At 46.0% G+C, this 24,558-nt stretch overlaps 1 protein-coding gene across 1 annotated transcript in view; it reads left to right on the top strand.

The window, feature by feature from the left end:
- ARHGAP8 (Rho GTPase activating protein 8) overlaps window positions 1-24,558 on the top strand; it is a 471,174-nt gene that overhangs the window by 82,434 nt on the left and 364,182 nt on the right. Inside the window, 1 exon segment of the mRNA XM_030214314.1 lies at window positions 17,165-17,255. Within this exon segment, the coding sequence (XP_030070174.1) occupies window positions 17,219-17,255 (37 nt within the window). The 5' untranslated portion in view covers window positions 17,165-17,218.

Raw genomic sequence — 24,558 nt, 5'->3', positions numbered from 1 at the left:
AAAACAGAATGCCAACTAAAGGCGCTGAGCGCACACCACATGAGACATGGCATGGTAGGAAGCCAAACCTGTCACACATAAGAACATTTGGAAGTACAGCATATGCTCATGTACCAAAGCAAAGAAGGCATAAGCTGGATTCCACAACAGAAAGGGGCATTTTAGTTGGCTATGCTCCAGGACACAAAGGATATAGAATTTTAAATCTGAAAACTGGCATTGTTGGCATAAGACATGTTACATATTTTGATGAAAACAAAAGGGTTGATAAAGGCTGGATTATCCCAGATGAGCCTTATCATCCAGAATATGAAACTAGAACCATAATAGACATGCCAGTGTATATAAATGCCATACCAAGGCAGATGTCTGAAAGCAACTCATCTGTATCTAACGAGGAACAGGCAGAGGAAACAGACACAGAAAGGATCATTGAAGAAGACAGTACAGTTGGAGAAGGGGAATCAATTGGAGAAGGACTCTCAGATTTAGAGGATGCGGAAAGGTCAGACCAACCTGTTGTCAGACGCTCATCCAGGGAAAACAAAGGTGTTCCACCCCTAAGACTGTCTTACCTAACAAAGTCAGCAGAAGCTCAAGAGCCCTTAACATGGGATGAGATTGAGAAATGCCAGCAGAAGAAGCTGCTGAATGGCATAAAGCTGCACAAGAAGAAATTGATGCATTGGATAAAAATAATACTTGGATTCTTACAAAATTACCTCCTGGCAAGAAAGCTATAGGATGCAAATGGGTATTCAAGTTAAAAAGGAATGCACAAGGAAAAGTGGAAAGGTATAAAGCCAGATTAGTGGCAAAGGGATATCTTCAAAAATATGGAGAAGATTTTGATGAAGTGTTTGCACCTGTAGTGAAACACACGACAATCAGAACACTTCTGAGCATTGCAGTCTCAAAAGGCATGCAAGTCAACCACATTGATGTGAAAACAGCATTTCTTCACGGAGATATAACTGAAGACTTGTACATGGAACAGCCAACAGGTTTCATAAATACAAAACAAAGACAGCTAGTGTGTAAATTAAACAAAGGTCTTTATGGATTAAAGCAAAGTGCAGAATGTTGGAATGAAAAATTGCATGAAATATTGACAAATTTAGGATTTAAGCAAGGTGAAGCAGATAAATGCTTGTACACTAGGTGCACAAATGGACAATATGCATACATTTTAGCTTTTGTTGATGATCTGCTCATTGCAAGCAAAAATGAGCAAGAGTACAAGGACATTGTAAAGTGTTTAAACCACAATGTTGAGATAAAAGAACTGGGTAATGTGTCATACTATCTTGGTATAGAAATTGAGAAACAAAATGATGGTTCTTATCTTCTAAGCCAGAAGCAGAAAATAAATGAGCTTATTGAAAGTTTAGGTATGCAAGATGCCCAAGTTGTAAGCACTCCCATGATCACTGATTTTCTGAAGGATGAAACAGTAAGAGAACCTTTACCAGATAACATCCAATATAGATCAGCCATAGGTAAGCTTTTATATCTAGCTACCACATACAGGGCTGATATAGCAAATGCAGTAGGAATTTTGAGCAGAAGGGTCAGCTCACCTACCAAATCAGATTGGACTGCAGTTAAAAGGATGGTAAGGTATTTAAAGGGTACCATTGATTGTAAATTAAAGATTTCAGCCAATAGTAATCCAAAACTAATATGTTACTGTGATTCAGATTGGGCAGGGGATCATTCTGATTATAATCCACAAGTGGATATGTGTTTATGTATGGAAATGTACAAATTTCATGGGCCAGTCATAAACAAAGTATTGTGAGTTTGTCTTCTACAGAAGCTGAATACGTGGCCGTATCGGAAGCGTGCAGAGAACTGATGTGGATTGAAAAACTTATGCTGGATTTTGGTATAGCTGAAAAAAGACCAATCCAGATAATGGAAGATAATCAGAGCTGCATCCGACTGTCACAGAATGACAAGGTTCAGTCACGCACCAAGCACATCGCAACGAAATACCACAACGTGCGAGAGTTGGCAAAAGAAGGGGTCATCAGTCTACACTATTGTCACACCAGTGAGATGACAGCTGACATCATGACCAAACCGTTACCCAGAGAACATTTTGTGAATCTGCGTATAAAGCTTGGACTTTGTATGAATAAATAATTGCATGACAGTTATGCATGAGAAGGGGTTTGTTGGAATGTAATTGTATTTTACATGCATTGCCTGTCACCTATTATTTCTCTGTGATTACTCTGTGACCTCTGATGTGAATTACTTAGAGAGGTCACACAGCTATGCAACTTCCTGTGGGGGTTAGACACAGCAGATGCAGCACATGGAGCACATGGAGCTCATGATCTCTCCTAACCTGAGAGGATCTATGGTGGTGTGAGCATCCATTACCATCTAAGCACATGGAAGGAGCTGATAATACAAATGTATAGTAATATGTATATATAAGCCTGTCTGATTATAATCTAACTGCAAACTGTGAGTAAACAGATGTTTTGTTACTTCAACTTTAAAGTGACTCAGCAGTGAATTATTCTGGGGTGAATGAGAGAGAGATGAAGAAAGAAATTAACATTTCTAAAGCTGAAGCTGTGTGTACTAAAATCTGCTAATTATTTACTACAAATAATCCAACAAAGAGATGGCCATCCTTGGCCAATAATGGAAAAAAGAAGGCCGGCCCTGACAAGCATGCCGACTTTACTTGCCCTGACAAGCATGCCCGAACTGACCAGATGACCACCGGAGGGAATCAGGGTTCACCTCCCCTTACTCCCCCAGTGGTCACTAACCCCCTCCCACCCAAAAAAAAAAATTAAAAAACATTTTTTTGCCAGCCTCTATGCCAGCCTCAAATGTCATACCCAGCTCCATCACAGCACTATGCAGGTCCCTGTAGCAGGTTTTAGTGGGTACTGCAGTGCACTTCAGGCAGGCGGACCCAGGCCCATCCCCCCCCCCACCTGTTACACTTGTGGTGGTAAATGGGAGCCCTCCAAAACCCACCCGAAACCCACTGTACCCACATCTAGGTGCCCCCCGTTACCCTTTAAGGGCTATGGTAGTGGTGTACAGTTGTGGGGAGTGGGTTTTGGGGGGGGTTGGGGGGCTCAGCACACAAGGTAAGGGAGCTATGCACCTGGGAGCAATAGATGGGCGCCCCCGTTCGATTATGCCCCTCCATATGGCATAGCCCCTCATCTGTGTACCTTTTGAAAGTGTACATAACTGATGTATGTTTACCCATTCCACTCCACTGATTATTTTATGGATCTCCATCATGTCTCCTCCTCATCCATCTCTTCTCCAAGCTGAAGAACCCTCGCCCCTTTAGCCTTTCCTCATGTATAAAGGTGATTCTATATATCTTTTAAACGTGTGTAAAGTAGGCATTCCCAGGAGTGAAGTTTGGCGTGTGCACCAGAGCTTTATTTTCAGGGAAACAGCCTGGAGCACAGTTCTGCCACTTTTATTCAGACTGAAGAGAAGCCAGTGTATTCTATTCCAGCGCCTCCTTTCCACACAGCCTACAGGGAAGAGGACGGGAAAGGATGAGCATGGAGCAGAGCAGGGTAGAGTCCCTATTCCAACCACTTTTTTCCTGTTGCTTCTATCCCTGACCTCGTTTCGAGGCTGCCAGAGGAGCTCCAACCTCCGTTTCGCCTAATTCGGGATCGGAGGGCCAGGGTGAGTTTTTCTCCCCTGAGTTTGTGCTTCTGATGCATAAGGCCTTCATGCTGAAAAGAGCTCTGCCGCAGGTGTCTGACACTGCGTTGCATTCTGGTTTTCCTCCGGGTGTTGATGCCCCGGGGATGGCTACAGATGTTATTTCTTCCCCCGAGCGTTGGAAACACGCTAAACATAGACGGGTAAATTCCCTGTCTGAAAGTGTTGCATCTCCCTTCCCCCCCCCCCCCCCCCCCCCCCCCCCCCCCCCCCGTGGTCTGGCTGTGGGGAGTTCTGGGAATTCTGGCAGGCCCTCATGGACGGAGGATCCGGAGGAGGGTGCCGGTTTGCCACTGGATTTGGATGATCCCAATGCGTTTCGGATTTTCCACCGCGACGAGCTGCCAGCTCTCATTACTGACACCTTGCAGGCCCTCTTGATTGATGATCCTGCTGAGGGCGTTGCCTCCTCTGTTAATCTTAGGATGGCGAGTACTAAGAAGCCTTTCCTGTGCATGACTTCATCCAGGAGCTAATTTCAGCTCAATGGTCTGACCCCGATGGGCCTTTACAAGTGGCCAGGGCTATGGGTCAGCTTTGCCCTCTGAGTGAGGTTCACTTGGCCCTTTTTGGGATGCCTAAAGTGGACGCGTTGGTCACGGCGGTGACTAAAAAGACCACTCTCCCTGTAGAGGGAGGGGTCGCTTTGAAAGATATGCAGGACCGGCGGCTAGAATCCGCACTGAAGCGGTCCTTTGAAATATCGGGCCTTGCCTGAAGGGCGTCTATTTGCAGTTCCTATGCAGCCTGCGCCTGTCTTTCCTGGTTACAACAGGCGGTGGATCAGCCCGCAGAGGGTGCGGGGTCCCTCTCTGAGGTTGCCCCGCGGATGGAGTCGGCCCTGTCATTTTTGGCTGATGCCCTTTATGATCTGGTCAGACCTTCGGCTAAGCAGATGTCTGTGGCGGTTTCTGCCTGCCACCTTCTTTGGCTGCGGCATTGGGCGGCAGACATGGCCTCTAAGCAAAGACTGGTGAGGTTACCCTTTCAGGGCCTCCTGTTATTTGGAGAGGATTTGGAGAAGATTGTTAAAGACCTAGGAGATTCTAAGCCCCAGCGGTTACCTGAGGATAGACCGAGGCCTTCTTCCAAGGGTCCTGTGTTTCCCTCCTCTTCCAGACCTCGCTTCCGTGAAGCTCGCAGGTATCGCCTGGCGCTGGGTTTTCTCAACATGCCCATTTTCAGCAGAGGAACTCCTTTCACTCGGACAAACACTCCGCAGCGGCCAGGTCATGGCCAGGAGTTCAGGGGCGTCCTCCACAATGATGGGACGCCGGTTCACTCCTCTATTCCTGCAGTAGGAGGACGTCTTTCCCTCTTTCTTGAGGAGTGGGCCAAGATTACTTCAGATCAGTGGGTCCTGGACCTGATCAGAGAAGGTTATCAATTGGAATTCGGTGCCCCGGTGAGAGACGTGTTTTTGGAGTCCCGATGTTGCACTGCCGTCAAACGGGTGGCGGTAGAGGAGACCTTGCAAGTCTTGCTGCACCTCAGAGCAGTGATCCCAGTGCCTCCCGCCAATCGCGGCTGCGGTCGCTACTCCATTTATTTTTCTGGTCCCTCGAAAAGGCGGGTCTTTCAGACCAATCCTCGACTTACGAAAAGTCAACGAGGCCCTAAGAGTGCGACACTTCTGCATGGAAATCCTGCGCTCCATCATTGTGGTGGTTCAGCCAGGAGAGTTTCTTACGTCTCTGGACCTCAAGGAAGCTTACTTGCACATTCCTATTTAGCCCCCGCACCAACGGTTCCTCCGGTTTGCGGTGTTGGGCCAGCATTTTCAGTTTCGGGCCTTGCCATTCGGCCTAGCCACAGCTCCCCGTACCTTCTCCAAGGTAATGGTGGTGGTAGCTGCCTTTATCAGGCAAGAGGGTATCAGAGTTCACCCTTATCTCAACGACTGGCTCATCAGAGCGGATTTAGCAGATGAAAGTCGTCTTGCAATAGCCAGAGTGGTTACAGTCCTGCAGACTCTGGGCTGGGTGGTCAATATACCCAAAAGTCACCTGACCCCCTCTCAGTCTCTCGAGTATTTGAGGGTTCGGTTCGACACAGCCTCAGGGTTGGTCTTTCTCCACGACCACAGGAGGTGCAAGCTTCAGAATCAGGTCCGTCTACTCCTGCGGATGCCTTGCCCTCGAACTTGGGACTTTGTCCAGCTGCTGGGGTCGATGACGGCCACCTTGGAGGTGGTTCCCTGGGCGAGAGCGCATATGAGGCCCCTGCAGATTGCCCTGATCCATCAATGGTCTCCGATTTCCCAGGAATATCAACGCAGACTAATGTGGCTCCCTGCGGCCCAGCGCAGTATAGATTGGTGGCTCTCCGACAGGATGCTGCACCAAGGAATGCCGCGCGCGCTTCCGTCTTGGTGCCTGGTGATAAAGGATGCCAGCCTTTCAGGCTGGGGAGCACATTGCCAGGGAAGCTGTGCTCAGGGTCAGTGGACACCCGTGGAGGTGGGGTGGTCCATCAATCGCTTGCAACTAAGAGCGATATTCCAGGCTCTTATGGCCTTGCACAAGACTCTGAAGGGGCTTGCTGTCTGGGTTCTGTCAGACAACACAACAGCAGTGGCCTACATCAATCATCAGGGCGGCACTCAGTGCAGGGCCCTGGCCGCGGAGGCTGCTGAGATTTGCCACTGGGCTGAGCTCCACCTGCAGCTTCTGTCATTAGCTCACATAGCAGGTCAGAGCAACGTGCAAGCCGATTTTCTCAGCAGGCATCAAATCGACCCGGCGGAATGGGAACTGGCAGAAGTGTTTCTTCAGATTTGTGCCAAATGGGGGACTCCTGGAATGGATCTTATGGCGTCAAGTGCAAACGCCAAAGTCCCTCACTTTTTCAGCAGACTGAGAGATCCTCGCTTGGCGGGATTGGATGCACTGGCTCAACCCTGGCCCTCGGGCCTCCTATATGTGTTCCCTCCTTGGCCCTTGATAGGGCGAGTCCTCCTGCAGATTCGTCTACATCGAGGATTGGTGATTCTCATTGCTCCAGATTGGCCAAGGCGTCCGTGGTATGTGGATCTCCACCGGATGCTGGTGGAGGCTCCACTTCCTTTACCTCAGGTTCCGAACCTGTTGGCTCAAGGCCCGGTGACTATGGAGGATCCCTGCCGATTTGGTCTTACGGCCTGGCTCTTGAGAGGGCGCAATTGAGAGGTAAGGGCTACTCTAACACGGTCATCTCCACTCTCTTGCAGGCCCGCAAGCGGTCTACTTCTGCAGCCTATGCTCGGATCTGGCGTAAGTTTGAGGAGTGGTGCGTCCCAAAAGAGGTCACTCCCGCGCGGGCTACAGTCTCGCTGGTCATGGACTTTTTGCAGGATGGCTTACAAAAAGGCCTGGCTTACAATTCCCTTCGGGTGCAAGTGGCAGCGTTGGCATGTTACTGAGGGAAAGTCTCTGGCTTTTCCCTTGCTGCTCACCCGGGCATTGTCCGATTTGTTAGAGGGTCGCTTCGGCTCCGCCCTCCTGTGTGGTTGCCTTGCCTGGCCTGGAACCTGGGGCTGGTGTTGAAGGCTCTCCAGTGTTCGCCTTTCGAGCCGCTCAAGTGAGCTTCAGAGAAGGATGTGACTCTCAAGACAGTCTTTTTAGTGGCCATTATATCGACTAGATGCGTTTCTGAGCTTCAGGCGCTTTCCTGTCGGGACCCTTTTCTGCAGTTCTCAGAGTCCGGGGTGACGGTACGTACAGTGCCTTCCTTCCTGCCTTAGGTGGTTTCAGCCTTTCACCTGAAAGCCCATTTTTCTACCATCCTTTTCTAGGGAGAATTTTCCGGATTCCTTTGGGCAATTACATCTTTTAGATGTCCTCAGGGCTCTGTTGCAGTTATCTACAGATGTCAAATGACTTCAGGACTTTTTTGTCTTGTTGACAGGTCCTCGACGTGGGTGCCCAGTGTCTAAGGCCACTATAGCCCGTTTGCTCAGAGAAGTCATCTTTTCTGCATATCTGCTTTCAGGGAGGGCTCCGCCTGAAGTGTTTAAAAGCGCATTCCACGACAGCGATTTCCTCCTTGTGGGCTGAAATAGGTGTCCTCTCTCTTCAAGAGATCTGTCGTGCAGCTACTTGGGCTTCTCAGCTCTCGTTTGTATGGCATTACAGGCTGGATGTGGCAGCGAAGTAGGACGCACATTTTGGAGCGCAGGTACTGGCTCACAGGGTTGCCAGTTCCCACCCTACAGAGGGAGTGCTTTTGTACATCCCATCAGTTAATGGATTAATCTGCTGTTGATGACAAGGAAGGGAAAATTAGGTTCTCACCTTGGTAATTTTCTTTCCTTTAGTCACAGCAGATGAATCCATGATCCCTCCCTGTCTGACTTTGTGTTTTTGTTCAGTTCTTTCATGCAGATATTGTATTTCATCAGGAGGAGTTGATGAACAGTTCTTAAAGTTTCTACATGCTGTTCTATTGCAGGAGGTAGAATTCGTCCCTCCTTTGTGTGGTTATTGCTCCGGTTCTGGGGCATTTGTTCGCTGTGAGGAAAGTTTATGTTATGTTACCTTTCTTATTCACTCTGCTTTGGAAATGTCAAATACTGAAGGCAGATGGTACTAGCTGTCCATGGGTCACTGTGGTTCTTCAGTGTTCTTTATCTCCACCTGCTGGTAGGCGGATACAACCCATCAGTTAATGGATTCATCTGCTGTGACTTAAGGAAAGAAAATTACCAAGGTAATGTAACCCTAAGGGGTTAAAATAATCTTAACTGGGCTCCTCCAGAGGAAAAAAAATAAAGGTTCTAAAGTGACATCACTATGGGACAACAGCTGAGCAAGCAGAGTCCTAGCTGCCTTGGCAACAGCTTGCTGTTCATTTGAAAGCTGGGCAGAGAAGAAGCAGTTGAAGCAGAAGAGGGAGAGATTTTGTGCTGCAGTGTAACTGAAACTGACTGGCCCTTGTAGGAGTGTTTAAGTCACTAATTGACAGTAAGAGGAATTTGGAGAGAGGGAAAGGAGTTGTGGTGAGAGCCTGAATTCCAGTTTCCTGAGAGCTTGAGTGTTTTTTTTTGTTTTGAATTGAAAACTAGGAATATTAGGTTCTGTGTATATGAGTGGTAGCAGGGTAAGAATGCTCTGCTGCTGCCTGCAGCACTTCCACACGGAGGTGAGAGGTGCTGTCAGGTCAGTGCAGGGGGCCCGATACGGAGGGGGATGGGAGCGGCGGCGAGGATGGGGGGGTTGGAGGTTGGTGCGCACGATGTTCGTTTCCAGGCTGCAGCAGCAGCGTCTGACAGTCTGACTCCGTTTCCCTCTCTGTTCCGCCCTCTGATGTCATCACGTCTTGACTCGAGGGCAGGACAGAGAGGGAAGTCTCTACTGCGCATTTGCAGGTGAGTCGGTCACTTGCCATTTATATGTTTGATAGGGTAACAAAGTGAGATTAGGATTTACAAGCAAGGGTACTTTAACTGAATTTTATTTCAGTTAGCAAGAGGCCACAGTGCTGATCACATAAATGTAATGTCACATGCAGGGAGACGCTATTTTAAGATAAGGAGAGAGGGTGTTGCCTCCCATTTATTTTATTAAGGGAAGGTGTAGGGTGAAGAAAAGTATCCTAAGGAGCTGGCGGTTGAAGAGGTTCTGGGCCCCCATGCAAGAAAGGTTTTCACCTATACCGACAAAGTTCACCACGGCTAAGTGATATCTGCCTCACCAGTAAAGAGAAAGAATACTTACCTGATATTCTGGTTGGGGAATAAATTCCTGATGCCCGAAGTATATGGTTCTATAAGACAAAAGTGATTGCCAAAGAATCAAATTCTTGGTGTAGTTACAAAGGAAAAAAAAACAATTGCAAATTTATTGACGGTAAGGGGTTACAAAGTGGGGAGGTTGCATAAGAGAAACAAAAATACGTATCTAATGCTAGTTGTATCTTTCAGCTGGTAAAGTGATCCTGTGTAGAAACAAAGAAACAAATGTTAATAGTCACAGTGTTTATTCTTGAAAAGGTTAAGAGTTGTTAATAGAAACAAAATGGCATTGAGAAATGGAAACATAGTAGCTTAAGTGACTTTTACAATTTTAAGCATAGAGAACAAGCAGTGAAATACCATTTAGTGTGTATGTTATAAATTATTGTTAAAACAGTATTCCAATCTAGGCTTATCTTCAATTGGTTGTAATTAGCATACACGCACTTTCTTAAACAACCGTTACATTTAATTATAAACTAGTAAGAAAGGCCCGTTTCTGAGGCCAATGAAACGGGCGCTAGCAAGGCGCTTTCGTTCCCATCCCCCTCCCCTTGTTGCTCGACTTACCCTCCGTGCTTCAGGGTGGTCGTGGGCGCCCCGCCCCGGCCGGCGACCCGTCCCACGACGTAGAGAGTGGCTGGCTGGCTCCCTCGCTGCCTGTGAGCTACAGCCTGCCTGGCTCACTCCTTCTGTTTGTCCTCGCGTAGTAGATCGATGTATGCCCCGCCCTCGCATCAAACGTGATGACGTTGAGGGCGGAGCGATGCGATTGGTCAAGTGTCATAGCTCCGCCCTCGACGTCATCACGTTTGACGTGAGGGCGGGGCAAACAGTAATGCGGCTAAATTCCGATCTCTGGCACCTCACAAACCGGAAGTTGCAGCTTCATTAGAAGGTTAAGGTAGCAAATTATGTGCGGAAGGGGCGTGGCTGTGGGTGGGTCTATCAGTGAGAGTGAGTGGTGCATGAGTGACAGTGAGTGGTGAGTGGTGACAGCCTAAGTGCAGGGCTCCAGGGTTTCCCTGCCACAGAGTGAGCTTCAGAATGTTTGAGGTGAGAATTATTAATATAGATCTTTATTGTTTATTTTCTTAGAATCTGCCTTTACTAATCAGGCAGCGGAAGCAGTGGCCCGTCTCATCTCTCTGGGCAAAGTTACATATGTCCTTCAAATATCTAGCTTTCATTAACCCAAAACATCTTTCTCATGACTCTTCATCGATGCCAGTCCCAGGCATGTTTATAAGAGCAAAGGACCCCCTCCCGTGCCAGCTCCCTGAGAACTCAGTTCAGCTTGTGCTGCAGAAAAATGTATTTTGTATCAGAGATGACTTGGATTTTTAAGAGAAGCCCAGCTCTTATTATGAGCCATTTGCTTGTAGAGGCCTAGCTCTTTAGCCTGAGCCATTGACCTGTATTTTACTGAGAGCAAGGGCGGCCATATATCTTCATTTCCCCTCTTGCCGGACCTCTAAAAAGGGCCGGCACACCTGACTATGGGTGTGGCCATCTTTTCCAGAGGGCTCCTAGAGTCCTGTGTGGGGGGGAAGATATATATCTAAAGTGGGAGGGACGCTCTGTCAAGACATGGGACTGAGGCCGTAGTGAAAGTCAAGCTTTCAGTACATAGATATATACTATGTAAAACTTCTATGCTGTGTCCCTCTTAAGGTAAACCACCCAAAAAAAAAAACCTAACTATGTATTCAACAGCTACTCCTTTGGAACAGGTAGAACCTGGGAATATGAAAAGTCACATAAGCCTAGGTATCATACAAAGGTTGAGTGTATTGACTGCAACAAGCTAAGATTATTACTACAACAGTAAGTCAGTAGTCATGTTCTGAGTGTGTAAGTATTGCTCAAATTGGAAATAACAAGGCAGCTATATTTCATTTAACGTTACTAGGAGTGTAAATATCTGTTATACAAAAGAAATCTATTGACATTAATGACTATTGCAAATTCATGTGTCTTATAATGATGAATATTGCAAATGACTTAACCCTAATAGGCCTAAAACAATATATATGAAGGCCATGTTAACCACTAATGGTTTGAAAAGTACATAGAAGCATATCATCCTTCTTCTGTTCCAGCAACAAGCTCAATATCAGTGGTAAAGCGTTCTTACAGGACATAATGACCTGCAGGTTCTCTCTTGCTTATTGCAGCGGTAACTACACGTAGTACTAATTCTCTAAGGCATGGGATAATACAACATCCTACAACTATGAAAATAGCAATGCAAACAGCAATAGCAATTGCAGCTGAAACAAAAATATTCTTCCATTTTCCAAAAGTTTTATCCAGCCAACCTGTCCAAGAGGTGTCAATACCAGAGTTGTGAGCCAGTTCCTCTGAAAGTGAGGTGAGGCCTTTCAGAGCTCTGGAGATTGATCCGTCTGGAGCAGTGTTGTTGGGGATAAAGGTACAACATTGAGTACCTAGTTTAACACACACACCACCATCCGATGCTGTCATCATGTCAAGAATCATTCGGGCCTTGAATTCATCAGGTACCCCTCTAGGGACTCCTATTGAATCTATATAGACATGATCATCAAATGAACCTGGTACAGAGGCCTGTCTCTTAGATCGGTGGGAGGAAGGTGAATGGGGTGAACCTAGGGAGGCGATCGTTAGTGGAATTACCAATTTAACAAGGGCACAAGTTCCTTTCCAACTTCTGTGTAGGGTGTGATAAAGAGCATTGGTTCCACAATACCACCATATATCAGCACGGGCTTGAGAAAAGATGGCAAAATTTATCTGTGCAACACTGTAATGAATAGATCTGCAGGAAGTCAAATTACCTCATTTCAGCACTTGCCACAGTGAAATGTAACTGTGTCAAAGGTGATCTCTGATTTTTACAAGCTAGCTCTCTTTGATGTGCAATGTTCCGTTCAGGAATGGTGGTAACGTCTGTAGTTGTCAGATGCTTGGTCATGGGAGTGAGAAATCTTGGAAAATGTTCTTTTAGTCCATCAACTTGAAGTGGTGGCGGAGGCTGCAGAACCAGTGGTAACTGCTGAGCTGGTGGGGATGGCTTGAAAGGGACTGAATCAGGAGCCTTGTAGATGCAGATGTCTGTTAGGTGGACCCAGGATGTGTGGTCTCATAACTTGACTAATTTAGAAGGGTCCTATGTAAATAGGGATGTAGTACTTCTGGTGAACCAAATCTCCAACTTTGAGAGCTTTTGGATAACCGGTGGCAGGGGAAGGGCTATCATTACCCTCCCCTCTTCTGACTGAGATTTCCTGTGAAAATCGAAGACAGAAAAAGTAATGATATTGGGTAACACATCGTAATATACAGAATACACATGTATTCTTTTTAACTTCTCGCTGTCTATCCTCTGTCAACTGTATTGCTCCTAAATCCATCTAATTAACTCCCTCTCTTATCTTTTTCACACCTTTAAACTCCAGTTTCATCTCTCAGAACTGGTACAACTTTTTTTTCGACATATTCTCGACGGTGGACTAATGCAAGGGTCCTTCCCTTAACGCCGATGAGATTTATGATTCCCTATCTCTAGATTTTCGGTCTGCCTCACCCATTTGGGCAGTGGAAGCCATGGGCTCTCTGTACTATCCTAGAGAGAACTGCAAATCCCCTCTAGATACTTAATTACCCCAACCTTAAATCTGCTCATGACAGGCTTACTGCCATTGGTAAGATTGTAATAAACTATCTTATTATATCTACTAAATACTGGGTTCCTTTCTAATTACAAGGGTCTATACTGCCTTGACGGTGTAAGCCTGTCATGAACAGATTTAAGGTTGGGGTAATTAAGTATCTAGAGGGGATTTGCAGTTCTCTCTAGGATAGTACAGAGAGCCCATGGCTTCCGCTGCCCAAATGGGTGAGGCAGACCTAATTATATCACATTTAATAATTCACAATGTTGTTCAACAAATCACTAATAAAAATCATCATTTAAACCAACACTTCTCATGCTTACTACATCCTCACTCTACTTCTCCATACTTACTACATTCACACTCATCCCTAAAACCAATTATACAAAACCTTTTCATTACATAACATCATATACTTCATAGATCATTACCAGAGATAATCAAGACAGTGTTTTCAACAATCGTAATCAAAAGTAGCAGTGGCCATATATCTAAACATCATCATTCATATCAACAGGCCATTAATTCTCCTAATATCTATACTTAAATCAGTAAGTCCTACACATACACATTCCTTTATCTGGAGTCCATATTGCCAACTGGAGTCCATATTGTCAACTGAAAATGTCAGCCAAGAAAACCAGGGAATATATTCAGGAACCTTGTCAGAGGCGGTCTTTTCCACTCAACATCCAAGGTAATGTCGTTTCAAACAGCTGTTGCAAATCCAACTGCTCCACTTGAGAAACGATCTCTATTCTTTTAAATCATGTAAACTTGTACCACTGTCACTCTCAGCAAAAAGTTGTTACTGGTTGTATATTGTAGCGATGCAGTTTTAACATCAAGACTCTACACGTACGTGTTTCGCTCCTTAGAGCATCTTCAGGGGTCAGATATGGCTAACGCTGGCAGTTGGGAACTCGAAAAACCAGTTGCCCACAGGGTCGTCAAACAAGATGCCCACACATGCGTACAAGCTAAGTCAGGACCCAGTATATAACCAGTATATTATTAAATTTGATATTTGAATAAAGATTTATAATTAAATGTAACGGTTGTTTAAGAAAGTGCATGTTATAAATTATTGAAATGTTGGGTTAGTAATTGTCCTAAATAATAAAAAACCTGAAATCAGCTCCATTTCCCTAGTTTTATTTGTATCTTCTCTCTCCTCCTTGGTAAGGTGTTCATGGTACTCGGTCTAGACTACTTCAAACAAACTGAACCACAACACATTGGTACATCTAGCTTAACCCAGGAGTGGGGGAGGGGCCTACAGTAAGAACCTAATTTTCCCATGATCAGAGCTAATAGCGCACCTAAATTTGCATGCTGTTAGCTGTGATCATAGGGGTGTTAATGCCCTGCGCTGTTCCAGCGCTAATTTTATAACACTGTTTGGAACAGCATAGGGCTTCTGATTATCTGCACCTTAGTGCCTCCTATTGAGAAGGCACTAAGAAAACCTGTGCCAACTGCAGATGTGACAGCGTGCAGTAAATACAGCACACTAAGGGGTAAATTCTATATATGTCACACAAAAAAACCCACTTAAAGTTATGCACAGTTTATAGAATAGCACTTATTGCCAAGGGTCACATGCAGTGGTGTGCTGGTAAATGTTTAACAACAGGCTCTCTCTCCAGTCCACCTCTGCCCCCCCCCATCCACCTCTGCGCCCCCCCCCCCCAAAAAAAAAAAACATTGCAGAGCTGGCTATAGCCAGGGAGAGAGACTGGGAGGGGGGCGGCGGCAATGCATTACTCTTTCCAGGGAAAAAAAAATTAAATGCTCCCAGGTTCCAATCTAATTCATGTTTAATGTGGGATAAAATGCCATAAATAAGTAAATAAATATAAATTTTTAACGTTGAGAACCTAATTATCATAACTTGATGTCTGTTTTAGAAGCCCTTTACCAGGAAAAAAAAAATCTCTGCAGTATACCCAAAATGACACAAACCAAATTAGCATACAGACCAGGAATTAGGAGAACAGACAGCCTTGCCAACTCTGAAAAACAATGTGTTATCAAAATCTCAGAACCTAACAAACAGATCCCTATTCAGACACTTGACCTTGCAGTCATACATGCAGAACAGAGATAGCCCCTATTCAAATTCTTCAAAAATTAACCTGAAATCCTAAGAAGTTAGACTCTGCATGCAGCACAATACCAGAAAAACAGGAAGAAACACGTTGCTATACACTGCAAATTATGGTAGCAGATGTAAATTCTCAAAGTGGACATATTCTAAACACTAAAATGAAAATAATTTTTTCTACCTTTGTTGTCTCGTGACTTTGTTTTTCTGATCATGCTGGCCCAGTATCTGATTCTGCTGCTCTCTATCTGTTCTCTTGACTCCGTTTCCAGGGCTTCCCTTCCATTTATTTCTTTTCTTTCCTCCTTTCTTCTTCATTTCTGCAGACTTGATTGTCCAATCTCCCTTCCCTCTCCTCCATCCATGTCCAGCATTTTTCCTTTCTCCCCTCCATTCATGTTCATCTCATGTCCTCTCTCTTCCCTCCCCTCCATCCATGTCCAGCATTTCCCTCCCTTCCCCTCCATCCATGTGCATCTCCTTCCTGTCTTCCCTTCCCTCCATCCATGTCCAGAATTTCTCCTGCTCTCCCCTCTATCCATGTCCAGCAACTCTCCTCTCCCCTCCCTTCCATCCACCTATGTCCAGCAACTTTGCTCTCCCCTCCCCTCCATCCACCCATGTCCAGCAACTGTCCTCTCCCCTGCCCTCCATCCATATGCAGCAATTCTCCTCTCTCCCCTGCCCTCCTCCATCCATCCATATCCAGCAACTCTACTCTCTCCCCTGCCCTCTCCTGCCCTCCATGTCCAGCAATTTCTCCTCTCTCCCTGGGCCCTGCCTTTCTATCCATATCCATCGATGGCTTCGATGCTTCTCTCTCCCCTGCGCTCCCGCTCCCATGTCCACCTGCCCGCCCCCTTCTCCCCCCAACATCCCTCTTTTTGCTCCTGCCGCTCTGGGGGGGGGGGGGGGGGTTAAATCTTTGATTTAACTCCGTCGCAGCAGCCGCAGTGAAAGCCCATCTCTAGCCTTCCCTTTGTTTCCTGTCAGTGTCCTGCCCTCGCAGAAAGAGGTAATAATGTCATAAGAAGGCGGGACACTGACGGGAACGAAGGGAAGACTAGAGACGGGCTTTCACTGTGGCTGCTGCAATGGAGGTAAATCAAAGATTTAAACCCCCCAGAGCGGCAGGAGGTGAGGTAAGCATGGCTTGTGGCGTCCTCCTGCCATGCTTACCTCACTTACCGCCGGGTTGCGCTGTCCCTAGGAGCCAGCTCACCTGCCAGAACAACCGGCTCGCAAGAGCTTTAAAAATTTAACAACCGGCTCTTGCGAGCCGGTGTGAGCCAGCTCCAGCACACCACTGGCCACGTGTATATTTAGGTACCACCATTTGCATCAACGAAAATGTAATGCAAATGCCGGCGTGGAGCCCCATATTCTATAATTGCATGTGTATTTTAAAACCACGCCTCTGATTCACCCTGAAATGCCCATGACTCTCTCATTTCCATGCACCCTTTTTTGGGCCATGCTTAGGTACATCAGTTCTAATTAAATCTAATTAGTTCAATAATTGCTTGTTAAAAAGCCAATTAGCATTAATTGGCTCATTATATAATTAAATTGCACATGCAAATTCGGTGTACACCCAAATTTGCATGCACAATTTTTATAGAGTTTGAGGGTAACTGTAGTATGCAGTCCACACCCATTCTCCATCCATAAACCACTTAGTTCCCGCCTCCTTACACAACATAGAGTTAGTGCATGCTGATTTATTTGCACATTAACTGCCATGCCACCACGCTAAGAGAGCGCTTGTATGGAAGCAGTTAATATGTGCTAATTCACACTTTAACTGCTTAGTAAAAGGGCACCTTAGTACAGTATTTAAATAATATATATTTGACAACTGCTACTGTAACATCATAATATTATTCTGTCCTTGAAGATGCTGAATTATGTTTATTGAAGTGATTTTTTTTACACAATCAATAAACTTCAATTATTTCTTTCTAGGGCTGTGTACACAACATCTTCCTATCCATCAGATGTGAACTGTCTACAGAAGACATGTCTGAGATTGATTTTGAGCAACTTGCTGAAATTGGTATATACAGTATTTTTATTGCTAATCTATGATGAGATACAACTAAAATAACAAGGTTGAAATATAAAACTAGGAAGGAGATTAACAAATGAATCATTTATGGAAGGTTTTGTTTCCCTTCTAGTTATGGGAATTTTAAATTTGTATAGTTTTTTTTATCGGGGGAAGGGCAATATCATTACTAGAGTGCACGCTGAAGTGAGTGCACACTATAAGAAAATAGGGTACACTATTTGTGAAGCGTGTGCACTATTAGAGAATAGTGCATACTCTTTCTGACAGTGAATATCCCCAAATTTCAGGTTTTTCTTGTCATTTTAGACAAAAAAAAAGACGTAAAATGACAAGGGAAATTCCGTTGACATTTTCTGTGACATTTCAAATGGATGCACAACCCTAGTAGAGAGGCCTAAATTGAAAAGAAAAAAAAAACAAGAACTTTCAGTCAACTAGTGGTTTTACTTAATGCTCTATCTCCAATTTGCCATTAGTGGCAAGAATGGTAGGTGCAACACTACTAGAAGGATTCTTGCCTTAGGAAGTCTGAGTCTCACATGGTCCTGTTTTAATAGTGATGATTTTGTTTCCTTTAACATATGAGATGGAACTTACTACAAACAAGCGAGTGAGAGCCTGTATGTGTGTGTGTGTGTGTGTGTGTGGGGGGGGGGGGGTCTGATCTGGAGGAGGATCTGAGAGGAGGGTCTGCTGTTATGAGAGGAGTGCTTGATTGTGGGTGAAGTTTCTGTCAGGGTTGGGGGTGGGGGGAGAATCTGGATTGGAGGGAACCTGAGGGGAAATCGAATTATGGGGGGGGGGGGGGGTTCTCTTTGGGAGGGCTGCATTGGGGGATCTTAGGGGGAGGGGTGGTGGTGGGGATCTAGTCAGGGGCCTGATTGGGAGTTTGGGAGATGTTATTTGGGGGATAGTTTAGGTTGTGCCACTGCATCTGTATCATATATTTTCTTTCTGTACCGGGGCCTGTGTTCCACGACAAGTAGTGCAGGTGCAGTCGTGCTGTCAGCCAAGGCATGAAAAATGGGCCTGTGTAGTAAACTATCTACCTCATGGTAAAAGTAGGGCAGATGCTGGGCATACTCCCTGAATTCACTGCACAGACTTACCACATCTTAAGTGTTGCTCTTAAGGGTGCAAAAACTTACCATACTTTAGTAAACAGGTGTTAAACTGTTCGTGAGCTTTTGTGCCTAGGCCGAGGCTTAGGAAGGACCTTGGCTAAGGCCTAGGGTGGACCAAACAGGCGCTACGCAATACCATGGCCACAAAGCCCCGCTCACTCAGGACAAACAACTAGCACCGCCAAAAAAGGGAGATAGACCACTCAGGCGGGCCTCACAGCAACCCACTCATACAGAGTCCAAGTGTATGGGCCTCACGGCCGATGTGAAACTGAGTCACACACTATGGAAGGGAAAAAGAACAACGAGGGGTCCCAAAAGGGACTGGAGCACATGCAGCACACACAGTGCTAGCTAGTGACACAAGGGAAGGGCAACAGACAAGAAGCTGGCAGGTACAGGCTATGACCAGGGGAAGAGAAAGCCAAGGACAGAATGGGACACAGACTATATAAGAGCGAAGCTCCACAGGAACACTCTAGGCTGTACCATACAGCACACAAATACACGAGGCCGTGCCACACAGAACCCAAGGAAAAAGGGAAGCCACCTATAGGAATACACAAGGCTGTGCTACACAGCACTCAAGGATTAAGGGAAACCACTTATAGGAATACACAGGTCTGTGCCACTCAGTACTCAAGGGTCAAGGGAATCCACACACAAGAGTACAAAAGGCTGTGCCACAGAGTTAAATAACAGACACTAGAGACAAAGGGAAAAGCAAGCATACAGGGAAAGCTGCCTTTACATACACCAGTTAGATAAGGAGCAATGCTCACAAGAATCAGGAGACAACCACAGTAGATAAAGCGTTAAAGCAGGCTAAAGGGAAGGGCTGCTTACAACACGCAAGTCAGGAAGAAGCAGGGCTTACACTGCAGTCAAAGGTTTAAATTTAACAAAGGGAAAACACAAACAATGTTCCTACCAGAACTCGGCAGCACACAGAGACAGAGCAAACAGAGCACCCACAGGTGCATGGAAGCAAGGTAATCAAGGAAAGCAGCTAAGCTAGGGGAGCAAACAAGCATACGCTGGGAATAACCAGCACACAGAGACAGAGCATGGACTGTAGGGAGAGGTAGGTTTAAATAGATCTGGCTTCTGATGTCTGCTGCCTCAGACATCAGCTCAATCCCTAACAGGCCAATCAGAAGTGAGTCCCAGTCATTCCCCTGCCTGTCTAGCAGAATCATAACATCACCCCGCCTTCGAGGGTCCCCTCTACCTCGGGACCAGGGTTTAGGCTTATGAGGAAAGAGGCGGTGGAAACGTCCGACCAATACTGGCGCATGCACATGAGTAGCGGCCTCCCAGGAATTTTCCGCTGGTCCATATCCTTTCCAGGAAATGAGATACTGAAGGTGCCCCCTGATGCGCCGAGCATCAAGGATATCATGGACTTCATATTCCCCTTGGGAAGCTGACATAGCAGGACTAGAAGGCAAAGCAGGCAAGGAATCTTTTCGTACAACCACGGGTTTGAGCAAGGACACAGGAAACGAGTTGTGTACCTGTAGAGTGGGCGGTAATTTAAGCTAATAGCAGACTGGGTTAACTTGTCTCAGGTTGGGGTAGGGACCCACAAATCGAGAGGAAGGAGTCTTTAGTTGAAGGTTATGAGTAGACAACCACACCAAATCACCTGGCTGAAATTGGGGCTCCAATCTCCGATGTTTATCCGCTTGACGCTTCATGCGAGCAGAGGTTAATTGAAGTGTGTTCTGGACGGAAGTCCAAATGGACTGGGAGGAGGTTACAGCTTTGGCAGCCGCTGGGACATCCGAGTTAGTTTTCAATGGGAAAGGTATGCAAGGATGTCTTATACGGTCTGTGCCAGAGCCGGTGGTGGGAGGCGGGGCAGGTGGTTGGGAGGTGGGGATAGTGCTGGGCAGACTTATATGGTCTGTGCCCTGAAAAAGACAGGTACAAATCAAGGTAAGATATACACAAAAAATGACACATGAGTTTATCTTGTTGGGCAGACTGGGTGGACCATGCAGGTCTTTTTCTGCCGTCATCTACTATGTTACACTATGTAGAACGGGGAAGCCCCTGTAGCTGAGCTCACGCAATAGTTATGAGCAAACTCTGCCCAAGGAAGCAACTGACTCCAATCGTCATGGTGATCAGTAACATACATTCTCAGAAATTGCTTCAAGCATTGATTGATGCGTTCCGTTTGACCGTTGGACTGTGGGTGATATCCTGAGGAGAAATTTAGCTTCACACCAAGGCTCGCCAAAACTTAGACACAAACTGCTATCCACGGTCAGACATGATTGATTCTCGTAGGCTGTGGAGACAAAAAATAGATGTAATGAAGTGCTGCGACAGTTTCACAGCTGAAGGAAGGCTAGACATGGGTACAAAGTGTGCCATTTTAGAAAAACGGTCTACCACGAACCAAATGACTGTGTGTCCTTCAGATGTAGGGAGATCAGTAAATGAAGTCCATGGCTATATGGGTCCGTGGTTTCTCAGGCACAGATAACGGCCTTATGCTGAGCACACTCCGGACAAGCGGCCACAAATTCTTGCACATCACGGTCGAGTGTAGGCCACCAATACTTCTGTGAAATGAACTGCTTAGTCCCCAGCAATTCGACAGGCATGACCCCATCAAAGTATTCTTTCTCTCAAACGAGGTGGGACAAATGTCATACCAGCGGGTACCACAAGCATCATAGCTGGAATAATGGCAGCAGGTTCAATCATATTTTGCAGGGGCTCATCTTCAAGGTCAGACCCCAAAGACCTTGAGAGAGCATCCGCCTTGGTATTCAAGCGGGAGAAAAGTAATGCCCAACGGGCCTGTCGGGGATTCAATCTCTTCACTTCATGCAGATAAACCAAGTTCTCGTAGTCTGTGAGTACTATGAAAGGTTCCTGCGCCCCTTCCAAAAGGTGTCGCCACTCCTCTAAGGACAGTTTCATGGCCAAGAGTTCCTGGTCACCTATGGCATAATTCTTCTCGGCTGGGGTGTATTTCTTAGAGAAAAAGGCACAGGGGAGAAGTTTCCCTCTAGATTGGACCTGTGATAAAATTGCCCCTGAACCATCCGACGAAGCATCCACTTCCACAAAAAATTTCCCTGCCAGTTTAGGATGTCGTAACACTGGTGCCACAACAAAAGCCCATTTAAGATTCTCAAATGTTTCACAGTTACAGGTGTCAGCATTTTTCCTGGTCATAGCAGTAAGAGGAGCGGTCATTGACGAATAATTTTGAATGAACTGCTTATAATAATTTGCAAATCCCAGGAAGCTTTGCAGAGCCTTACGCCCAGTGGGCTGTTGCCACCGCAAAATTGCAGTCAGTTTACTGGGATCCATCCGTAGTCCTTGGTTCGAAATAATGTATCCTAGAAAAGGCAGTTCAGACCACTGAAACTCACATTTTTCTAGTTTCACATACAGTTGGTTCTCTCTCAACTGTTGCAATATGGTCTTCATGTGTTCATAGTGATCCTCTGCTGATCTAGAAAATATTAGAATATCGTCTAGATAAACCATTACAAATTTATACAGGAGGTCTCTGAAAATATCATTCATGAAGGACTGGAAGACCGCTGGGGCATTAGCCAGGCCAAAGGGCATCGCTAGGTACTCATAGTGCCTGTTGTGGGTGTTAAACGCGGTCTTCCATTCATCACCTTCTTGTATCTGAATGAGGTTGTAGGCCCGTCTAAGATCTAACTTGGAGAATATTTGGGCTCCTTGAACACAATCAAACATCTCAGAAATAAGTGGTAAGGGATATTTGTCCTTCAGTGTAATGACATTGAGCCTTCTATAGTCAATACATGGGTGCAAACTACCATCTTTTTTTCTCCACAAAAAATAATCCTGCACCCGCTGGCGATTTTGAGGGATGAACCCCTGGTACCAGAGAGACCTTGTCCAAACAGACTTTATGGCAGGCTGGTCCCCAAGCCGACAACTGACCCCACTCCCAGTCAGTGTGGGGGTTATGCAGGCGAAGCCATGGTAATCCTGGAATAATGGAATCAACTGCAGATGGGAGTACATACAAGGAGATAATGTCCTTATGTAAAACTCCAACTCGTATCATCATAGGCGCATGTGGCAGATCTTCAGAAGGAATCTGATGGCTCCGTACAAAGTTTTCGCTGATGAAGTTGCCGCTAGCACCAGAATCAACTAGAGCTTCTAGATAGGGAGCACCCTTCACAGACAACAAAACTGGAACAAAAACTTGCATCCAGGGAGAGAGAGATTTCCGCCCAGATCCTGTCTCCCTGGCTGGGATCAGGGCTGCTGGTTTCCAGATTTCCTCCTATTCGAGCAACCACGGACAAAATGTCCCTTTACTTCACAATAATGGCAGAGCCCCTCGGAGTGTCTTCGTTGCTTCTCCTGGGCTGAAGTAAACACACGCTCAACCTGCATAGGTTCTGGCCTATCTCGCAAAACCTGAGATTGGGATGAAGGGCCCTTATGTAGTACCTTTAATTCAGCCCGTCCAAACCACTGGCTGGTGAGACGCTCACAGGCACGCTCTCTGAAACGAATGTCCACCTGGGTGCAGAGACAAATGAGGTCATCCAAGTTGGAGGGTAGCTCCAGACTCGTAAGTTCATCCTTGATGGTGGAAGAGACCCCATGCCAGAATACAGTAGTAAGGCTCTGATTATCCCATCCCAGTTCTGCTGCCAGAGTTCAGAATTGAATGGCATACTCGCCCAGGGAAGGCCGACCCTGATGTAGATTCAGAAGTTGGGTTGCCGCCGAGGAAGCCTTCCCGGGTTCTTCAAAAATAAGATGAAATTGTTTCAGGAACTCTGTCAAATTGTCCAATATGGGGTCCCTCTTCTCCCATAAAGGGGAGGCCCAGGCAAGGGCAGATCCCGAAAGCAGGGAGATGATGTACGCCACCTTTGCTCGATCCAAGTGAAAGTCCTGGGCCTGTAGCTCAAAAACAATTTGGCATTAATTTATAAAGCCCCGACAAGTTCTACTATTACCATCATAATGAGGGGGCTGGGCTACACGAATGCCTAGGCCACCCGACATGGGTCCATGTGGCCTAGGGGGTGAAGGGTTCCAACTAGTCCCAGTAGCTATAAGAGTGTCCACCCGTTGATTAAGCGCATCAACGGCTCCCATAACCTGTTGTATCTGAGCATGCAGTTGCTGGAGTAACTGCATAGCGGAGGGTTCGGTCAAGCTCATGGCTTTAGCGTTCTGTTAAACTGTTTGTGAGTCCTTGTGCCTAGGCCGAGGTTTAGGGTGGACCAAACAGGCGGTAGGCAATACCATGGCCACAAAGCCCAGCACACTCAGGATAAACAACTAGCACCACCAGAAAAGGGAGATAGACCACTCAGGTGGGCCACGGCTGAATGGGAACCCACTCGTATAGAGTCCAAGTGTATGGGCCTCACGGCCGGTCTGAAACCAAGTCACACACTAGGGAAGGGAAGAAGAACAATGAGGGGTCCCAAAAGGGACTAGAGCACATGCAGCGCAGTAGACCTTAAGATATTTCATTTTACTGATGCACTGCATTCACATTGCATGGAACTCTTTTCTCTTGGATTGTCAATGTGGGCCTGGAAGACATAACTAACTACTAATGTGCAGATCCATCCCTTTGTCCCATCAAATATTGTAGTTCATCCTCTACTATCTTCTCTAATCTGTCTTGTCATATCTATCTTGGTCTACCCCATAATTAGCTTTATAATCTGCTCAGATAATTGTGTTTGATGGGCAGGATAGTAAATCCTTATTAAACTTGGAATTTTTGGAAAGGTTGCATTATACCTTAAAAAGGACCTTGAATCAAATAGACTAAAAATTCTGCAGGACACAAAACACACCGAGGAATCCCTATGCATGAAAATTCCATATGTGAAGGGGAAAAGGATAGTGACAGGAGTGTACTACTGTCCACCTGGCCAGGACGAACAGACAGAAGCAGAAATATTAGCACAAATTAGGGAGGCTAACAAACTGGGTAACACAATAATAATGGGTGATTTTAATTACTCTGATACTGACTAGATAAATGTAATATCAGGGCAGACTAGGGAGGTAAAGTTCCTAGATGAAATCAAGGACTGCTTTATGGAGCAGTTGGTTCAGGAACCAACATGAAGGGGAACAATTCTAGACCTAGTCTTTAGTGGAGCACA

This window comes from Microcaecilia unicolor, chromosome 9, assembly GCF_901765095.1.
Source record: "Microcaecilia unicolor chromosome 9, aMicUni1.1, whole genome shotgun sequence".
Lineage (NCBI taxonomy): Eukaryota > Metazoa > Chordata > Amphibia > Gymnophiona > Siphonopidae > Microcaecilia > Microcaecilia unicolor.
This window is presented reverse-complemented; position numbering and strand designations above follow the sequence as displayed.